This window comes from Anopheles coustani, chromosome 3 (assembly GCF_943734705.1).
Source record: "Anopheles coustani chromosome 3, idAnoCousDA_361_x.2, whole genome shotgun sequence".
NCBI lineage: Eukaryota > Metazoa > Arthropoda > Insecta > Diptera > Culicidae > Anopheles > Anopheles coustani.
Genome location: NC_071288.1, coordinates 88,504,345 through 88,524,847, shown reverse-complemented (window position 1 = coordinate 88,524,847; position 20,503 = coordinate 88,504,345). Strand labels below are relative to the sequence as shown.

The following is a 20,503-nucleotide window of genomic DNA, read 5'->3' as shown; positions in this document are numbered from 1 at the left end:
TTAACGCATTTCATTTCGCATTTGGATAAGAGTTAAACTTACGAAACAAAGAATGCAATTACAATGCCTGAAGGAACAACCGAATTCTGTCGAACATCGGCTAACAGCAGCCCCGGGCTGCTGTGACCAAATATTTCATGCTGCTTTGAAATATTTCATTTGCGCAACTGATCTTTCATGTTCGATAAAAACCAAAAACTGAACTATCAGTACTTATATTTCATTTATTTTGTTACCAAAGAAATAATGACATTCCTTAAACTGAGAATACATCATTGTAACATTACTTTTTCTTTTCATCTTTGCCTTTCTCCGCTTTCACATCTTCCTTCTTCGCATCCTTCTCATTTTCCTTCTTATTTTTGTCCTTATCCGATCCCGCTTCCTTATTTTCCTGTGCTTTCTTGTCCTTAGCATCATCGTTCTTTTTGCCCTCTTCGGCGTCGCGATTCGTGAGCTTATTATTGATAAGATTATGCAGCGCAATGATCGACCGTACCAATGATGCAAGATACACCACAAGCATCTGATCGTTCGTTTTCACGTACAGCGTATCGGTAAAGTTTTCCTGCGTTATATCGGGCAGCAGGTTCAATATATCCTGCAGCTGGTACACAATTTGATGATTTATCGGAAGCTGACCGTTGCCAACCTTGAGAAGATAGTTTTTGATATCCCGTAGTTGGGCATTCAGTCCCTTCAGGCCCAGCAGTTGGTTAGTTATCTTCTGCGACAGACTGCCAACAGTGGTATCCTTGATGTCACGCAGCAGGTGCTCCACACCGACTTCCTCCGCCTCCTCGGCACCGATTTCGCTGGGGACGTGCTCGAACGTCTTCGACGTGGGAGATCCGTCGTCGTGCACTTCTTCCACCGCAATGTACGCCTCGGTGGGGAGTCCCAGGTCCTTCGGTTTCGCATCAATGATCACCAGCACCGAGTTCGGACAGTAGCGCCGGATCAGCTCGTTGATGGCAATATCGTTCTGACAAAGTTTCGGCCCCGTGTGATACCAGCCAACGACACGCTCACGGGCGTTCACCTTCTTGAACATACCGTACATGTTCTCCAGATAGTCGTGGTCAAGGAACCAAACAGATTTGTCTTTGTCATCTTCGTCGAAGGGAACTGAAAAAAACGTAGCAAAAACGACAAGGGTACAAATTACCGCATTTCAACCCCATGGAGCACAAGAAAATAGCCAAAGTTACCTGCAAAACTGTTCGACACATCCAAAACACCTTTAGCACGCCAGCAACCGAGCAGTACACCAACAACGCGTTTCTGATTGCCAATCTTACCCATCCGATTAAAATGATCCACCACGCTGAGCAACACCAGCGGGTGCACAATTACTTTAGTGGTGCTAAGTTCGGAAGGCATAATGTAAGTTTGGATATTAAATACGAATAGAACCGACTGCTACGATACTACAAATATTGCAGTGAGAGAATGAATCTTGTTTCTGGATTTCGGTGAATGACAAAACAAGTTTTACTTTTGACGTTGCCGTCGGCTTTTTCCAAGGGTACGAAGGAAGAGGTGTTTCCGTTCAAAATGTGTCGCTTGACTGTCAAGCCAAATTCAACATGGCGAATTGGCGGAAGCAAAATGTGATGAAAAGTTGCTTCAATTGCATTTTGCAGTTACTCAAAATTATTTGAGAAGCGTAAAACTGTTTTAAGAATTTTTTTCTAGCATTGAACTTCAAATGGTTTGATTTGCCAATGACATTTGTTAGCTAAATCATTAACATACACCTTCTAATTCACTTCTTCGGCAATCGAAACGTCAAATTATCTTTTCCAAAACATTTGATCCCGTATTTGAACCGCGGTGTGGTTCTTACGCAAAGTGCTAAAAATTCATTTTTATTTTGTAAACCACCACTCGATTTTCGAAGTAATTTGTTCAAAGATTGCTACTTTGTATACCTGAACTATTCGAAATGCCGTTTATGAAAGGAAAGGCTCCGATACGGAGGACATTGCAATACCTAAATGCCGGCCAGTTGATGCTCAAGGATAAAGTAAAAATTTTCAGCGTAAACTACAACACCTACGGCGATCATCACGAAGGGGCTAGGTAAATCTATTGACCGGCGACGCATCCCGCGTAAAACAAACTACAGTTGATAATTTCTATTGCAGGGATTTTGTGTTTTGGAACATTCCCCAGATACAGTACAAAAATCCTAAGGTGCAGGTAGTCACATTTAAAAACATGACCCCGTCTCCGTTTATTCGTTGCTACTTTGGTAAGTTTCGTTATATGTTTTGAGAGTTTCTAAGAAACTTACACTATCTCCTATTTTTTTGTAGAAAATGGAAAACAAATGCTTATCGATGTAGATAGCAAAAATAGGCAAGAAATTCTGCAGCATCTCAAGGTAGTGGTGGGAAAGTCTGAGTAAGTACATGCATACCAAACACACTTAATCCATTTTTGCTGAAACTCATTTATAATCGTTTTATGGTATAGGGAGCTTTTGAAAGCCGAAGCTAAACTGGCAGAAAAACAAGACAACCCCGCGAACTTTGGCGTTGGCTGTATGAAGCATTGCATTTGTGAAATTCCTGGACAACTGCCCTGTCCCGGGGTAGTTCCTGTGCCAAAACACATGCGTGGAAAATATAAGTACCAGATGAAGGAATAATATGGCCCCGTTGATGCTCAGGGATTACCCGAATAGAAGAATAAAATGCTTAGTTTGACGATTAATTCATGTCTATTTATTTTTGTTTCTAGTTCAATCGTAGCGGTGTTAAAATTATAAAAGTAAATCTATGAGTATTCGTTAAATAATTCACGTCGTTCATTCTATTTGTGCCGATTGGGATGTCGGTATGGCCCACCTCGTGATCCCCCGCGGCCACCCGCATGATGAGAACGTTTCATCTTCATTGGATCAGTCCTCTGTGGTTGATTGATGTTGTACTGGTAGCGCTCAATAATGGGCCTTTCGGCGGTGGTTGATTTGTTGATGATCAGGTCGTCCGATCTGCTTTCCAGCATTTTCAGCTTAGCTTCCAGGGCCTGTATTTTCGTCTGTTGGCTTAGCGGCCCATTTGCGCCTCCTTTGGAACCTCCGGCAAGGCAAGGTATTTCTAGCTTTGGCTTCGATTTGTCCGTATCGTCGCGGTTCACATGCTTAGCCCATCGAACCACGATCGTTTTTTCACCGACCACCTTTCCATCCAACCTGCGCAGTGCAGATTCTGAGTCTTTGTGCTGAAAAATGATAAGACGAATTAAGTATTTGTTCAATAGCAAGCGCACGCTCTTCGATACTTACATTTTCATACGTGACGAACGCATAACCTCTGGGGTATCCTGCTAGCGGTCCGGAGCGATGAAACAGCATGTCGAACTTTTCAATTGTGCCGTATTTTTGCACGATTTTCAGTAGTTGATACCGATTGGTGGCAAATCGGAAAGAAGCACGAAAAACGGTTAATCGGGGTTTGTTCGTCTAAGGGTGGTTTGCAGTTACTGCAGATCACCACCATCAAGCACAAAGAAGCAACTTTACTTACTCGGTGATACGGCTGTCCAGGTTTCCCAACCAAAGCCTTCTGTCGTCCTGCGATGCGAACTGGAACATAAAACGCATTATTCAGTGGAAACTTGTAAACTAGAATGTGATTCTCTCACAAACCTCAACACGATCCATTTTGGACAACAGAAAAATATGGAACTACACCAGATTGCAGTTTGTTTTCAGGTTTTTCAGCACAAGCACAAATTTGTTTTCACGAAGGAGCAAATGCAAACAACTGACATTATGTTGACAAGCAAACATTGCAAGGTACAAGGTGGGTCCTAAGAAAGGTGAGATAAACGGTCTCGTAGTGGCAACCATATTGAAATTTATTTTTGACAATCGTTTTTGGTTTAGTTTATCTATAAAAGAACTCAACAACGATGCTTACTATGATAATATGATCTTCTTCTTTTATTTTGCGAGCCATGGTACCATAATATGATAACCATCAACTACGATAATATGGTGCAAGGCAATCGAGTGCAACTGTTAGTTTTTCCGCATTCTACGAACTATTTGGACAAAAAGTAGCTGAACACAGTATAAACAACATGTTCCTCACTATTGAAAATAACAAAAACTTTGGAAAAGAACAAAACCGACAAATTGAATACGTAAATAAAACTATGAACGACCCGGTTGACAAAAATTCAATTTTTTTGCAGCTGTCATGTAGTACCAGCAAGTTTTTCCATGGCAGATTGCTGGGACTCTTGCTGGAACTACAGTCGGACGTCGATTATCCGGGGCCGGATTAACCGGGGGGCGGATTATCCGGGGGTCTTGCAACTGACAACTGCACAACCGGGCTTAAATGTTTCCATGAATATTAGGTTGGTTCACAACATTTTGTAGCAATAATGTGTCAAATAAATTTTCTCTGATCGAAAATAGCAATAAAAATACCATAGGAAAATAATTCAAACATTTTTTATGATTAATCAACTAACTGGAACAGGTCAAAAGTGAACTAGCCGAGACTCAAACCAGGTATTATAAACGTATTTTAGTATATGTTCGATTATCCGTGGAATTCGGTTATCCGGGGACCTCTCGGTCCCGACACCCCCGGATAATCGACGTTCACCTGTACATAGTACCAGCAACAATGTCAATTTCTGTCAACCGGGGACTGTCAAAAATTTAATTTATTTTTGACAAATCCTAAGCGATTTGTTCGCCATGAACCCACCTAGTCTATGAATCCACTTTGGTCAACATCAGCAAGATGGGTTGGTGCTGAGAGAACGAAAATAGTGTAGAATACGGTCGCCAACAACTAATTGTGTGATATAGAAACAATAGACCAGCAATTACCGCCCTCGGGTTGCACGGGGACGGTCCGGCCGAAGGTCCGGTTCTCTGGCCCGCTGTTTCTGCTGCCGGCAAAGTGTGCGGCACGCAAGTCTGGATTCTTGCAGCACTCGTAGGACTTGTCGTTCGCTCCGATAATTGATTGGCTAATCGGTGGTAGTTGGGTGATCGATTGCCCTCTGCCGCTATCTTGGGTTTGGAAAGATCCTTACCATCTGCGCCACAGCTAGCTAGAACTGTGCAAAATTCCATCCACCGTGAAGCTCCAGAAACTATCACCCTTGCCCATCTGCGGTAGTGGTATAACCTAACAGCTGTTCGTGTACGACTGTTGTAGAATCGAGGCGGATATTTTTTCTAATTTACGTCCAACCAGTTTCTTTGCACCCAAACCCTCATATGTCGAGGTTTGTTTTGAATTATTGAAACAGTGAACATAAAGGCCATATGAGCGTTAAGACCGGGTAGCAACAAGTCGCCAATTTTTGTGAGAGAAAATTCAATCAAACAACATCAAAATGACCTCAAGGGAACGCGAAACTCATCTTTACCGATTGAAGCAATTCTTTCGCATCACACGATCCGGAAGTGGTACGTACATGGGTTTCTTGGGAGTTTGTCGGAATGAAAACCGGCGAATGCGAATTCATCTTTTTCGTGCACTTGCAGTGTCCAGCTCTCGTAATGATCTACCCATCTCCCCGGAGCTGGAGCGTGAACTTCGTCCCGAAACCCCGGTAACGCAGCGCTGCAAGGCGCTGAAGGACTTTGGCGAGCAGGTAATGTCGTCGCGACTCGAACCGGACGCCGTCCAGTCCCTGTGGGAGCTGACGAAGGATTTGCTCGTCGGTAACAAGTTGATGGAGCAGCGCCAGTGTGCCCTGGCCTTCTACTGCAAGCTGATCCAGGGCCAGTACGATAGCCTCGGGTTAATGCGAGCCCAGTTCTATCGGGTGATCGTGAGTCACAGCGAACCGGAGGACATCGGGTACCGGTTGGAGATGCTCAAGCAGCTGACCGACACGGGCAAGCAAATTCAAAACTTTGAGAAGGAAATTGGCCCGTTTCTGCTAGAATGGATCAAACCGATCGACGAAGCGGGACTGATCGATCCGCTGCTGGAGCTGATCGTGAACTTGATCAAGTACAACGCGGCCAGCCTCGAGCCGAAGTTTCTCGTCGGCGTCGTGTCGTACATCTTTGACATGACGTGCAAAAAGCAGGAGACGTCCACGATTCTGCTTTGCCTGTCGGTGCTGGATTGCTTCATCTGTTACGCGATCATACCGAACGAATCGCTCACGCTCTTCATCATCATCCTGTGCCGCATGGTGAACCAGGAGGCGTACTGTCAGCACTCGTGGAAGATTATGAAAAACCTCTTCGGAACGGCTCTCGGTCATGCGACGCTGCTCACCATGTGCAATATACTGAACAATCCGGCCTTCCATCAGGACGATGCGCTGCTCCGCGGGGCCATCTTTCACACGAACGTGGGCCTGTGGGGTGTTGGCGGGTGTGTCGTACCGATATTGAACTGTTCGCCTTCCCTTGTGCTGACCAGCTTTTGGAATGTAAGTACAAGCAGAGTCACCACCTCGACGGCGTGCGTTCGCCGAGTAAATACAACTTTTCTTTCCCTTCTTTTTAGGCTCTGAAAAGCCGCCACGTGGTCGTAACGTACGAGGTCATTTTGAGCATGAACCGGTTGATTCAAAAATCCGGCACCGAGCTGAATGAACCGACATGGGACATTATCTGCGACATCATGACAGAGATCTCGCATAACCTGGCCATCCATCGACTACCGGCCGAGCATACCGTTCTGACGCACTTTCACGATACGCTCAACATCATGGAGGGCATTCTGCAGCAGGGGGCAATGAACGCGGACCCGGAGAAAATTTACGCCCTGATCGAGAAGGTGTCCGCCGAGCGTCCGGAGGCGTCCGTGAAGCGGCTGATCGATTATAAGGCAAGTAAAATATCGGCCACCCGGTCCGAGTGGCTACGACAGCTGTGTCAGTTCATGGATCGGTTCTATCGGATGAAGAACAGTAACGTGCGCATCTACGCCGTGCAGGCCCTCGAGCGCATTATGGCCGCCAATCGGGCCGCGTACGAAGACGAGATCCTGGAGCGCATCGTGATCGTGCATCTCGGTAGTGTGCCGCTGGAGAAGGACGCCGAGGTTCGGAAAGCGGTCGCCCGCACCCTGATCGAGTTCACGATACACTGCGAGACGAAGCGCTGCATCGAGCTGCTCGAGATCATTGAGAAGCTGCTGCACCGGCCGTACGAAGAGAACCACGAGGTGCGCACAGAGCACGAGGTGGAAGATGTGATACTGTTAGTGGACGGACTGATTCGGTTGTTCATCGTCAAGCTATACCGGTTGCCGTCGCTGCACGCGATCCGGGTGTATAGTATGCTGATCGGGCTGCTGGAGCTACACTATCAGAAACCGAACGTGCTGGCCAATGTGAGCACCATCCGGTACCGGATATTCGCCTGGATGATGAAGGCACGGGCGAACGGGTCGTTCCACATCGGCTATCCGGACCCGGAGGACGATAATCGGGTGCGCTTCTCGCACTATCTCGGTATCGAGGGCCCGTACCAGCACCAGAGCCTGCAGCCGCAGCCGTACCTGTCGAGCCAGTCGTCTAGCCAGCTCAATCTCACCGATCAGCCGGGTGGGGGAGCGGAGCGCTCCTCGCTGGATCGCATTCCGGCGACGAACCTGACGACGATCTCGATCAAGCGCGGCTGCCAGGTGATCGTGCTGTGCCTAAAGGAAGAAAAAGACTGGGAAGTGATACAGCTCGTGCTGACCGAGCTGCCGAACGTGATGCAGAATAAGGCGCTGATCCAGGGCAATGACGTGGACTCGCTCGCCCGCACCCTATACCGGATGTACACCGATCGGATGCAGCTGGAGAAGCTGCAGGTGCCGGCAAATATGCTACCGAAGGTGTCCGACTACATGGAACTGATTTTGCCGGCCCTTTCGAGTCTCGCGATGTACCACCAGCATCTGGACTTTAACACGCAGAAGAACATCATCGAGGCGCTGAAGTTGGGGTTGATCTCGAGACGGGCGCAGGACTGCATCCGGACCCTCACGATTCTGCTGCTCGAAATGCCCGAACAGCTGATGCCGAAGATGGCTGATCTGCTGCTCGAGCAGAGCAAGATGACCAGCACGAAAACGGTCGCGTTGCCCGTGCTCGAATTCCTTTCGACGCTGATCCTCGTGCCGAGCTTCCGGTTTGGGAACTTTAACACGCGCACGTACATGTGCGTGCTGGCGATGTCGCTGCCGTACACGAACCCGTTCCGGTACGATCACTACACGGTGTCGCTGGCGCACTACGTTGTGGCCGCATGGTTTATCAAGTGCAAGCTACCGATGCGCCACCAGCTGGTGAAGTTCATCGTGCAGGGGCTCGAGTCGTACGTGAAGGTTCCGTTTCAGGATGGGTCGCGTTCGTTTTCGCAGGCCAACGAAGATTCGTCGGAGCGCAAGCGCAGCTCCAGCCTGACGGAGCAAAGCTCTCGGCGGCGTGATCGCATCCAGGCGCAGCAGCAGCAGCAACAGCAAGCACAAGCGCAGGCCCAGCAGCAATCGCAAGGCCAACAAAAATCCCAGCAGCAGCACCAGCTCTCGAACACACCCGGCGGACAGTTGCTACAGCAGCAAGGGCAGCAGCAGGCCGGACCAAAGGGTACCGGTGTGTCGGGAGTTTCCGTGTCGAGCTCGTCCTCCACGCAGCGCGTTTATCCGGTGTCCGGTCTCAACGACGATATGTGCAAGTTTCACTGCGAACTCGCGGAAACGTGCGTCGACTTTATGGTGCGTCACACGTTCTCGCCCTGCTCCGGCATCTCAAAGCGGCTCCCGTCGGCCGAGTTTCTGCTGTCCGGCGGCCAATCGATGACGTGGCTCGTCGGACACGATCTGATCACCATCACGACGAGCGGCTGCTCGGGCGTTAACTTCCGCAATGGGCTGTGCGATCGGTGCCATCAGTACTGTGTGGCCGCGGGCGTAACCTCCGCCACCGCCGGCCACGATGCCAAACTGCACCAGCACCAGCAGCAGCAGCATCACCCAGCACCACCACCACCATCTTCCCTACACCAATCCCATCCAATGCTCTCGAAGTCGAACAGTAGCGCGAGCACGACAACGACCACCATCGGTGGGCAGCCGCTGTCGCCTGAACCACCCAGCAGCAGCAGTGCCTCGTCCGGCAAGGATTCCGGTCTCTCCGGGATCGGTGCGACCACCCACCACCATCTGGCGGCGGCATCCATGGCGACGGACCACACCGACGGTAAACTTCCGGCCGTCGAAAACGGTGGAACGGTCGCGGCGCTTTCCACGGCGACGTCGAATAAAAGGTATACCAAAGCCAGTTTGCAACACAGTAGGTAAGATCGATAGTACTCAATCGGCCCGTTTCTGCCCGGGTGTATATGTGTCTGTGTTCCCAAAGTGAGAAAAACTTGCACCATCACGATCATCATCCAACTCTACCCGCAATGTTTATATTTTTTCGTTCATCCCGCAGCAAATTGGCGTTTATCAGTCGTATTTCTTTCTAACCTTCGATTGTTTTCATCCTCCTAACACTCCAAGCATAACTGCATTCAACCATTGGCCTACAAAATCGATATCGACGGGGGTTGGAAAAGGAAAAGCATGAAACTTTCCACTAAAATTTATTTTTTTATATTTAACTTCCACCTGATTGCACCACGCGTAGGATAGAGAGCAATAAGGCCAATTTGTACATCATACGGACATTTCCTATGCTGCCTCCTTCCTCAAAGCCCTTAGTGTACGATGAGACTCGTCCTTTTATACGTAAACATTAAACGTAGAAAATCCCTTTCAAATGACCCTGCAAAGCTGGGAAGAAAAAACCTCCTAAAAAAAACATTTCATGTAAGCTTAATATTAAATTTAAAATTAATCACAAACGAGACGCTACGCTACGCATCATTGTCCATCGTCAGAGCAAATAATCCTATTGGTAATCCCAAAAAAAAGGGTTTTTTTATTCTTAACTGTATCACGCAGAAATCTATCTTAAAAGTATCACTAACCGTTTACTGCTCTTGTTAACTTTCTTTTTCCGTATGTCGTGTCTCCCCAAACCAGTGCAAACGAATCTGACAGTACGGATCTGACCACCTCGAGTTCGACCTCATCGTCGACGGCAGCGACACCGTTCCCGGCTGGTCCGCACTCCGCCCACTCCGCGGGGCCCATGTCGGCCGGTGCCGGAGGTTCGGCTTCGACTGTCGGTTCGTCCACCGGTGGCAATCGGTTCTTCCGCCAGGGATCACAGGAGGGCTACTCGTCCGGATCGCTGGAGGCTTTGTCGCGCCGCGGTAGCAATCCCGACTCCGTCGACCATGGAGGGCCACCAGGCGCTGCAGGAGGTGCTGGGGGTGGTGAGTTGCTGCGGACAAGCTCGCTGGTGGCCCCAAGGGGACCACCGGGTCTGATGGCGACGATCGGCAATCGGTTGATACTGCCGCAGCAACTGGGCGGCTCGATGACGGCCGGTGGCTCCTCGTCCTCGTCGGGCATCGGGTTCGATAGACCCGTGCAGCCGTGTGCCTGCGTTTGTACCGGCTGGGCGGAGGTGAGTGTGCGCCGACCGACGGGGTACACCTCGTGGATTACGCGCATCCAGAGCCAGGTTTCGCACGACATCCTCGGTGGCGATGTAGCGCTCCAGGACCTCACGTGTCTGTTTTCGCCCAGCGTCGGTGGTGGCATGATCGGATCCGAGTTTTCCACCTACAGTGGGGCCAGCGTTCCGCACGGATATGGAGCCGCTGGCGACTCACTGACTCCATTCGGTAGTAACGCGGACATTCCCGCGACCATGACGGATCGCTTCGCCCATTCGGACGCGCCCAATGCAGGCAGTGTCGACCAGATGAATCCACCCTCGAATGTCGCGTCACCTCCAGTGTCTGCCTCCGCCATCGGTGCGGTCGGTTCCCGCGCAAAGGTTTCCATCTCGGACGACGTGTTTGAGCTGACGAAGAAGAGTGACCCGAAGAAGAAACACTCGGTAGAGGAAGAGCACGAGCAGAGTGAGGATGAGGAGCTGAAGAACGTGCTTCAGGCGGGTGAAAGTGGGTCGCTTAGTGGCGGTGGATCTGGGCCGATCAATATTCCACGCAACAAGCATCCGGCGGCCGTGTCCGATGACGATGATGATGGCGATGAGGATGATGATGATGACGACGATGATGATGACGATGGTGAGGACGACAGTGACGACGAAAGGCGTGAGTCGTCGGGTCGGGGACGGTACGACGACCACCACGAGGGTGTGGTGTTCGATGATCCGGAGGGACGTTCGATGCGTAAAACGGTGCGTCGGGTTAACTCGAGTCCCGAGATGGGGTCCAAGTGGAATAGCAAGTATCTGAGCAAAGCGGCCGCAAAGGCGGACATTTCGGGACCACCGTTGACGATGGTTGACGCTGGCGCCGGTGGTGGTGGTGGTGGCGGTGGTGTGGGAACGAATGAAACATTCACAAACACGACGGTAAACGCGCCCGTCCAACCGGAAGGCTCAATGGTGGAGAAGAAAAAATCGTCCACTTACGGCAAGGGCGTCAGTTGTGAGGCCATTCCGGAGGAAATTGCCGGATCTACGCCACCTCCACCGAGTATGTTGCGTACCCTTGGAGCCGCGCCCACGGTGGACCCGATACTGTCAACAGTGGCACCCACGGTGCGGGGTACGATGGCCGCGAAACATCAGGCCGAGTTCAGTGCGGCCAAGTCGGCAATCACCACTTCGCTGCCGGAGACGAACACCCTCGAGCCGCCGGCCGGTGGCCTAGCACCGAGGAAACAACATTCGGCCGACGATGCAATGGCGCCCGGCACCAACCAAAGCCGCTCCACCCTGCTAGATGGAGGTGCCTCGAACGAGACAATAAACCTTCCACCGGGCACCGGTGCGGCGTCGATGGTTCCGGCCGCCAACACGATCGCTCCGATCGCCCTGCATCCGATCACGCAAACGTCGTCCGCGTCAGCCCTCAGCCTAAAGCTGCCGATGGAGAAGGTTACGAGCAAACCGCCACAGTCACCGGTACCGCTGTCGCCGCGACTTCTCGCCCGAAACACCGCCAACCTGAAGCAGTCCAACTCGGGCACCGCCTCTCCATCGTTCCCGTCGATGATGGCGGGAGGTGGGATCGGAGGTGGCACAGGTATTGGGGGCGCCGGAAGCAACGATAACGACGTTCCGCGTGGCCGCTCGAAGACCATTTCGACCGTGCGCGAGCACTACTCGCGCGATGGCTCCAAGTGGAGTGCCTCGAACGTGGCGCGGATGCGTAATGAACCCCTCAGCCGGACGGTGGTCAGTCCGAGCTTCGTGTTTCTACAGCTCTACCATCACGGGCAGTTCGGTCCGGAGCGCCCGGTGCTGATGGACAAGGATCCGGAGAAGGCGATCGCGCTGCTCGATCTGATACCGCCGTTCGAGATGCACAAGATCGGCGTGCTGTACGTCGGGCCGGGTCAGGCGGGCAACGAGACGGAGATACTGAAGAACCGGTACGGTAGCCTGCGGTACGCGGAGTTCCTCAGCAGCCTCGGTACGCTGGTCGCGATCAAGGATGCCAAAGAGAAGAACATCTTCATCGATCTCGAGAGCAACGGGAAGGACGGTGCGTTCACGTACATCTACCAGGACGACATCGTGCAGATCACGTTCCACGTGGCGACCCTGATGCCTAACAAGAAGCAGGATCCGCACTGCAACGAGAAGAAGAAGCACATCGGGAACGATTTCGTCACGATCGTGTACAACGAGAGCGGCGAGCATTACGATCTGAAAACGATCAAGGTAAGACGACCACCGACCCTGATTAGTGCCAGCGTTAATTTTGTTATCCTTGCTCTCACCACACAGGGTCAGTACAATTACGCCTGCGTAGTGGTGGAACCGATCGAGCTTAACAGCAATCGCGTTTTCGTACGATCGAAGGATGACATCTCGCAGCACGTGACGCGGGAGACGAAGATCGTGTCCGACCATACGGCGCCATTGCTCGCCCGCCAGATGGCACTACATGCTAATGTAAGTGGAAGGTTTTTGTAGCAGTTTTTTAATCCTTAAACGTAAGCTCAAAGCGTATGCCTGACTCGAATTTTAGACTGTAACACTTTTATGAAAGTCGCTCCGTGCTTTGTTAGTACATAAAACTGTTGAATATGAAACTTTCTAATAAAACCTTTCTTCCCCCTAAAACAGTTAGCCTCGCTGGTGGCACAATCGTTGAAGACTAAAAACTCGAGCCCGTACGCCTCGAACTGGCTGGAGCGGTTGCGCAAAATTAAAAACATCCGCTCCCGGTACGGTCAGCAGTTGCTGGAGCAGGAGCAGCAGAAGCAGCAACTGCAACAGCAGCAGCAACTGCAGCAGGGTGGCTCGGCGAACGATCTCAGCTCGACCGCCAGCACCTTGGGCGGAGGCATCATGTACCGCGTCGATGACTTCTCCAAGTACACCGTCTGAGTTCGGTTCGTGTTTGTCCCACTACGAACATCATATTAAGATCAGGGATGGTCTCAGAAGCGTTCGTGAGAATGCAAAGGGTCGAACGCAGACCGCAAGCAGCAAGGCGGGGGACCGTTCCTTGGGCATTGTTATATCTATATCAATTTTTATTGCTCTTTTGTCTAACCATTTTCCGTAGCCTTCATTGCACCACGCGAATAATGAAGCTCTATAATGAGCCTGTGATGGTCAGTAACGAACGTTGAAGTAGCATCTTCTTCCTAAAAAGAATCCCCACTAGCCATCGCCGTCGTTCGCACACACCTGTTGAGTTCTGCTCGTCATGGGTCAATGAGCCAACATGTGCATTCGTGTACTAATTGGCATTTTTGAACTTCCCTTCCCAACACTTTAACCTTAGCCGGGGAGAAATCCTAAGCGAAAAGTTCTTCTTCATGGATATTATCCAGTGTTGGGCAGCGAGAAAGGCAGAGTGAGCGAGAGAGGGTGTGAGACAAGTTTAATTCCAAATCCGTACTAATACCGAGCGAGGTTCCTCCGTGTGGACAACTTGGAAGTAGCAGCTAAAGGCACATCGAATTCCGCAAGGAAGCAGACTTGCTCGTTGCCAACATTGTGTATGATTGTTAACTCCGCCAGCAGAACGAAACGAAACAAAAGGAAGACATTTTGCTACAACTGATGACGCAATATCAATAATGGTTTGCATACTTGTTATCGTACAAATAAAACTGAAGATACCATAAACAATCAATCGTGATTTAATCACTCTTTTCTGTACAATTTTACATGTTTTTTTTTCTCATTTATTAAACTTCTTTGATTTGAAACAATATTTTTTCATCCTTTTCCCTCCAAGTTGCATAATCCTTTCTTTTGCTTTTTGAATCACGTCCATTGTGATTGTTAATTGAACATTTATAAAATCTTCTTCCAACGACGTTTCGATTCCACGTATTGAAAAAACAATTTAACAATTTACATAATTCTTGTTTTTCTGTACAATTTTACATGTTATTTTTTCATTTATCAAACTTCTTCGAATTTGTTTAACTCTATTTACTGCTCAGTTTATTAAAAAAATATAAAATCTACTTCCTTCCACGTTTCGATTCCACATTTAAAAAAACTTTTACAACTTACAATTCCTTGCATCTCGTTAAGTGTTGTGTTTCTTGCTGAAGAAAAGTTAAATTTAATAATTCTAATGAGATTGGTTAAAACACTTATGGAAAAATAAGAATTAATAGTCGGAATTGTAACCAAAAATAATAGTAACACATAAAAGCAATGATCGGGGAAGAAAAAGGTCACCTAAAGGCTTTAATAACGCGAAATAACGGTAGTTTGGCGTTACTTTAAGATTAATTCCTCGTCAGTACTCATTTTATGTTATCATTTTTCTTATTCTGCATATGTGCTTGAAGGGGGTTGAAAGTGAAAAATTACTCGTACCTCCGTTGTCCGATGCGGCTTCACCCGTTTTTGTGTAACGCTATCGATTAATCAACCCCTGGCAGAGGGAGTTAGGTTGGAAATAAGAACGATCTTAGTGGACAGCGATTTTCAATTTGCAAACCTCCCGCAAATGGACTTTTAAGGCGAAGCCTTACGTACTACGTCGCGTTAATTGTAGTCAACCAGTAACTGAGGCAGTTCGAGTAACATCGAATATACGCCGGGTTGGGTTTATGAACCGTTAGCAAAGGGAAAGGTGCATGCATTAATTTCCCACGTGCGAGCGCCGTAAATTGAAATGTTATTTCATTTTTCGGTCGGTCCTTAAATCATCTACGTCTGTCCACATGTCGGAGCACCTAAATGGTAGTACTGCGTGGTAATTAAATGTGCACCGTTGTGGCGTCAGCGCAGACAATCCATGGCAGTGTATCCCCAAAGAATTAGAGTGGAATAACTCCCCAGTCGCGAGCGGGTGTTCGCTATCGTGGATCTAAGTTTAAATTAATTGCAGCTCTGCGTTCGTTCCTGCAGGCGTTTTTCGATTTCCAATCGCACCGGTAACATTCGCTCTAATCGCTCGCTATTGCTTTAATTTTCATCAATTTCCTCCGGGGTACGCATGCAGGTCAAAGGAAGAATTTCGAATTGGGAATGGAAAGCCATCGTGTCCGCCAGATTGGTGTGAAGTAGTGTACCACGACTCCAACGCATGGCAGGATGTGGTACCTTCTAGTAGTAACCGTTCTGGTGGGATTTTTGGAACCTACCGTAGGCACCTTGCTATACGGACCCTGTCCTCGTCTGCAGCAAAACAGCTACGAAAAGGACCGAATCGAGCCGTTCGAGAATACTGCTGGTGAGATCCTGTACTTTTCCAATGTACGCTTTGAGGCCCTATTCGACGGTAAGGCGGAGATCGAGGAGCGGTACGTGTCGTACTACGCGGTCGTACTCGAGCACCTGGACGAGGACCAGTGCTTCAGGCCGTTCCAACTACGGTTTAAACCATCCTTCACTGGAAAGATCAGCTACGCCTCGACTCGCCACGGGCCGCTGACAATGATCAACACCGTCGTGCTGGCGCTGCACGAGAAAAACTATCTGCTGGCGTTCTCGTGCGTCCAGATTGGCCACACCAAGCTGGAGTACGTGTGGATCTTCGGCCGATCCGGTCGGTTCGGTGTGGGGCTTCAGAAGGTCCGGCAAATGTTCGAACCCTGGCTGGCGAACATTAGTACGCCGTTACAGGATCTACGCCGAACCCACCACGAGCTGCCGTTCTGCACGAGCATCTTCTGGCCGGCAGTGGCGGGTGGTCTTATTGCTCTGGTGGCACTGCTGAGCGTAACCGGAGGCATCGTGTGCTGGAAGAAGCACAAACAGATCCTTCAGCTGCGCCGTTCCTCGTGTGCCGATTTTCCGATGGAGGAGATGTACCGTCCGGCGGAGGAGGAGCAGATTGGCGACGTGCCGCGGGATATTACCTCCGCTAGAACAATTGCCGTCATGCATGGAGTGGTTATCTGAATGTAGTGCCTAAAAAGTTTCACTTTACTTACGTGACCTCTTTACTGAGTTCAATCCGAAACTGGTGTCTGTCGCATTCCAAACAGACATTGGCATTCTCTCCCAAATGATTTTCGATTGGAAACTTATCCAATTAGTAATTCTGTTCTGTTCACATTAACATAGGCATTATTGCTTGTTATTAATCATCTCATTATCGCAGTTTAGGTTAAAAATCCATTTTTATTTTGTTATTTAGTCAACAGTCACTTTACTGGCTAGGAAATGGCCTGTCCAACTGGACGGACAAGCCAGTCTTGAGCTAACATACTTAGGTGGTTATAGTCCAGAGCAGCCTTGGCTTGACGTATATCGATCCTAAAACACAGCACTTCGTTTACGCCATTCTACCAAACCTCTATGTCCGACGGAAAAATCTAAGAGGACTTTACGGGCTGCGTCATCCAGTGTCATTCGCCTGAAAAGTCTGGCCTACCGAATACTGGTTATAGAATTCGTCAATATATCGGTTGTTGTATTGTCCCTTCTTCTATTTGAGTTTAGTCGAACATAACTTTTTTAGAAGGGTGGGGAGGGTGTAAATTCGTAATAGTCCTATCGTTTGCTATGCTGAGTCAGAAGTTTAGTAAGCCAAACATATTGTTCTAATACATAATCACGGATAATTGATAGCTACTTCCATAGTAAAACATGCTGTCTCCAGTCGGACTTTTTCCGTTTCCGTTCTAACTGAACAATCCGGTGTCGCAGACATTTTTCGCACATCATTCACAAAGAAGTTCCGTCCCACTAGGGTGTTCCCACTGCTCGTCGCCAATTCGGCGGACTTCCTCGCCCCCAAGCTCCTCGACAGCTTGGAGCTTGTTATGAATTCGTAAATATTTATCCTCAACAACGACACACCGCATTGTCGGTACGCGTCTAGGAGCGCCGCGTGGTGTTGTCTTGAAGATTTGACTATCTCGAAAACAAAAGAATAAAACACAAATCCGCCCCAATCACACACAACCACGCGCCAGTGATTGTATCCGCGCGCGCGCGCACGCCCGTGTGTCCACGGTTAGTGTGTGATGGTAGCCGCGCACAGACGCGTGATCATGATCTCGCGATCACCACAGCGTCCAGCCGTTTCGTGTTTGCGCCGGATCGACGGCGGTAGAAAAACGGACGCGTCCCAGCGTGCTGACTTCAGTCTGGTTCCACCTTTTGTGCCGCGACTGTGTGTTTCCCATCGTTTGGTGGCGTTCGAGTGCGCGTGTGGATAAATCGCCTATGATGCGCGCACGTTGTGTTTAACCTTCCAGCTCTTACCGAACTGAAAAATAAAATAAAAACGCGAGAAATAAAATAAACAGAAGAACTTCAGAGGAACTAGTTTATCGGCAAGTACCCATCCCCTTTCGCGGGCGATATTGGGCTGGTTTTGTGATACTGGTTTTCAAGTAGCGATATTTATCAGCAATTGTTCTGTTCCGTAGTGGTGAAACAATATGACGGAGTAGTGTTATAACAACACTTTTAAATTTTCCTCTTCACGACGTCTTCCGTTCAGTGTGTTTGATTTCCGAATCGTAAACAGTTGTCAAAACTCGCAAGGTCTAAGCAGCCTAATACCCGCTGGCCCGGAAGCTCTGCTCTCTTCCGGTTCAACTCTACTGTTTCAAACGGTTTATAAGGCCCTATCCGTCGTCAGTTGCTTACGGAAGCCAACGAAATAAATCGTGTGGAAAATTGTAATCATTCTATCACAGTCGCATCAGTAGTCGGGCGTCTTTGGTGTGCCGGTTTCTTTTCTGTAAACCAGTACAAGACCAGGAGTTCTCGCCGAACGGTCTGAAACGGTGTACTGTAAAGGTCACGGAAACCGAAAGCAACAAAACAAAAAGGTGCAGCCCTTCGATAACCGAACCAGTGTGTGTGTGTGCAAGAGGAAAGAAATTTCAAGATCAAGAAAAGGCTTCCCGCCCGCTTGTCCGCTCGCCCGCCATCCCACACCAGAACAGCATGAGAGAGGAGGATCTGATTCTTGCGCGAGCCATCGTGGCCCAGCAGCAGGATGCATCGCCGGGTGCGTCGCCTGCACCGTTGCGCCGTACGCTTGTGACGAACCTGCAGGACAAAACCAAACAGTTCCGGTAAGTGGGAAATCTATTAAATCAATCTTAAAATATTTCCATCGCTAGCATCGGTATCATAAGACGATAAAGAAAGTGTTGAAAGCAGCAAGAGAAATGGTTTCTGGTCAATGTTGGATATGTTTGACACCTGCGTGCTAAAACCCGCACGGTAAATAGGGCAGAAAGGTTCGCATGAGAAGAATAATAGGTAAAAATGTTTTCCTGAATCCTGTCGCGAATTAAAATTTGGACCATAGAATACATCGTTGTCGGCACGATAATAAGTCAGTTTTGAATTCCGGGTTCAAAGCAACTGAATCGAACCTGTTCCCACCAATATCACAGGGAAGGTGTTAGAACGCGTGGAAAACGCAATTTAATTACCGTGGAAATCAATGTTTCATTGTGTGTTGTTTTTTGTAAAGCAAATCGCGTATCACAGAGAGATACTATTAAAATGAACTATCAAGACTGAACACTGATCCACTTTTATGGTGGCGACTGAAGGTGAGATCTAATCAATCCATTCCGTAAACCGAATGAGGCGAGAATGTTGCGCCGTGTGGCATTTGCGAATGTGCTAATTTACTAGCAGTTCCACAAAATTTGTGTGAACTTTTGTGCTGCGAGTGCTTCCTGTCGAGTTGGGAATGTAGGCGGTAAAATTTAACTAACCGTACGCAGCGGAACACTTGCTTTACCGCTGGTTCCTCGCCAGACAAAATGGCATCGTTAGCTCGGGTGCTTGATGTCTTTACGACCCATCCGAGACATCCGGTACATCATAATTAATCGGAACGTTCACCTTCAGCGGGCGGATGATGGTTTGACTATCCCCTAGGCAGCGGAATGGTGTTTAGCTGTTCGGTTATGATTTTTAGGGTTTCGTTTTAATTTTCCACTTGACGTTCACACCAAATAACATCCAATCAGCACGAAATATACTGGGAACGTCCATTGTAGAATGTCAAGGATTTCATCTCTAGATGAGAGTGGGTGCATTGTTTTTCTAACGCATTCGAAGGGAGGAGGATGTGAAAACAATTGTGATACGTTGTTGATTTTATGGATGCGACAGTTTGTTAAAAAAAGGCTTGGTTTAAAATATTACTGAAATTATTGAAAATACATTTTTAATAATATCCGATATGAAGCTGTTCATGTTAGAACTATTCTCTCGGTGCTCCATTATTCAAATACTTTTTAGTGGGCTCTTTCCGTTTCGAATTTAACTACAATTGATTGGAAAATTATTAGATTTTATTTTACACGGTTTTTGCTAATGTTTGCTTGTAACAAACCCTTCCTCAAAGTTGTTGTCTATAAATACAGGTTTGCCCAGTTTGAAGAAGGTTCTCCAGAATCTCGAGCTTTCATTATTTAAATGAGTCGATGTGGTGTTCTTCTATGAGGGCACGATTAATCGAAACGTCGGATGAACAAGCAGTGCATCTTCAAGCCAACCGTATCCAATCCTGGGATGATATCAGCATGTCGACCGATCGTGATATTTATTCTGATCGCTGCAGCGATGCCTGTTAAACTCGTTAGAATAATTAAAAGAAAACATACCTAGACCAGACATTCTCATCCATCGTATAGGTTGAGGGTTGCTACTCTATGTGTCTTTAAGCGTTGCAAATGGACTTCAAGTATAGAGGAAGTTTTTTCGCAGAAAGAGATCCATGTTCTGAGTAACTCCCGATAGTACAGGCCAATATACCCGGGGTGGTGCACAAATCACGTTTCAACCTATGACCTTTTCATTTTTTAAACCTAGTACCACACATAAGCGTCCACTTTTTTGCCCTGTAAGACCTTCACTGTGTTCGCTGTGTAAATTGTATGCAATAATGATATTCCATTATTCTTTTTCATTCACTATTAGTTTCCACTATCATAGCTTAATTGACAGACCCTATCAGGGAGCAGATCTGTCAATCGATCGTACGGCAACAAAGTCGGGG

At 48.3% G+C, this 20,503-nt stretch overlaps 4 protein-coding genes across 4 annotated transcripts; 2 read left to right on the top strand and 2 right to left on the bottom strand.

The window, feature by feature from the left end:
* Positions 1-204: 204 nt before the first annotated feature.
* On the bottom strand, positions 205-1,506 carry LOC131271999 (26S proteasome non-ATPase regulatory subunit 7). Its single transcript, XM_058273600.1, has 2 exons — positions 1,212-1,506; positions 205-1,128 (listed from the first exon to the last, which is right to left on the bottom strand). Exons 1-2 carry the CDS (start codon positions 1,381-1,383, stop codon positions 284-286), a joined length of 1,017 nt encoding a protein of 338 aa, XP_058129583.1. The 5' UTR covers positions 1,384-1,506; the 3' UTR covers positions 205-283.
* A 307-nt stretch (positions 1,507-1,813) lies between these two features.
* On the top strand, positions 1,814-2,736 carry LOC131271787 (small ribosomal subunit protein mS25). Its single transcript, XM_058273324.1, has 4 exons — positions 1,814-2,085; positions 2,151-2,257; positions 2,322-2,409; positions 2,482-2,736. Exons 1-4 carry the CDS (start codon positions 1,949-1,951, stop codon positions 2,654-2,656), a joined length of 507 nt encoding a protein of 168 aa, XP_058129307.1. The 5' UTR covers positions 1,814-1,948; the 3' UTR covers positions 2,657-2,736.
* Positions 2,716-3,767, bottom strand: LOC131271786 (probable RNA-binding protein 18). Its single transcript, XM_058273323.1, has 4 exons — positions 3,659-3,767; positions 3,537-3,595; positions 3,296-3,416; positions 2,716-3,231 (listed from the first exon to the last, which is right to left on the bottom strand). Exons 1-4 carry the CDS (start codon positions 3,671-3,673, stop codon positions 2,821-2,823), a joined length of 606 nt encoding a protein of 201 aa, XP_058129306.1. The 5' UTR covers positions 3,674-3,767; the 3' UTR covers positions 2,716-2,820.
* Positions 3,768-4,785: 1,018 nt separating this feature from the next.
* On the top strand, positions 4,786-14,174 carry LOC131272150 (tuberin). The gene is made up of 6 exons (XM_058273790.1): positions 4,786-5,449; positions 5,528-6,432; positions 6,510-9,295; positions 10,029-12,756; positions 12,823-12,990; positions 13,165-14,174. Exons 1-6 carry the CDS (start codon positions 5,377-5,379, stop codon positions 13,426-13,428), a joined length of 6,924 nt encoding a protein of 2,307 aa, XP_058129773.1. The 5' UTR covers positions 4,786-5,376; the 3' UTR covers positions 13,429-14,174.
* The last annotated feature ends 6,329 nt before the right edge of the window (positions 14,175-20,503 follow it).

Excerpts from the sequence above, each read along its gene's own strand:
- LOC131271999 (XM_058273600.1), bottom strand. The coding sequence starts at position 1,383 with ATGCCTTCCGAACTTAGCACCACTAAAGTAATTGTGCACCCGCTGGTG. Across the intron at positions 1,129-1,211 it reads TGTGTCGAACAGTTTTGCAG|TTCCCTTCGACGAAGATGAC; the intron begins GTAACTTTGGCT and ends CGTTTTTTTCAG.
- LOC131271787 (XM_058273324.1), top strand. The coding sequence starts at position 1,949 with ATGCCGTTTATGAAAGGAAAGGCTCCGATACGGAGGACATTGCAATAC. Across the intron at positions 2,086-2,150 it reads GATCATCACGAAGGGGCTAG|GGATTTTGTGTTTTGGAACA; the intron begins GTAAATCTATTG and ends TTTCTATTGCAG. Across the intron at positions 2,410-2,481 it reads GTAGTGGTGGGAAAGTCTGA|GGAGCTTTTGAAAGCCGAAG; the intron begins GTAAGTACATGC and ends TTTATGGTATAG.
- LOC131271786 (XM_058273323.1), bottom strand. Across the intron at positions 3,417-3,536 it reads CTGGACAGCCGTATCACCGA|GTATCAACTACTGAAAATCG; the intron begins GTAAGTAAAGTT and ends TGCCACCAATCG. Across the intron at positions 3,232-3,295 it reads CGTTCGTCACGTATGAAAAT|CACAAAGACTCAGAATCTGC; the intron begins GTAAGTATCGAA and ends ATCATTTTTCAG.
- LOC131272150 (XM_058273790.1), top strand. The coding sequence starts at position 5,377 with ATGACCTCAAGGGAACGCGAAACTCATCTTTACCGATTGAAGCAATTC. Across the intron at positions 6,433-6,509 it reads TGCTGACCAGCTTTTGGAAT|GCTCTGAAAAGCCGCCACGT; the intron begins GTAAGTACAAGC and ends CCTTCTTTTTAG. Across the intron at positions 12,991-13,164 it reads AGATGGCACTACATGCTAAT|TTAGCCTCGCTGGTGGCACA; the intron begins GTAAGTGGAAGG and ends CCCCTAAAACAG.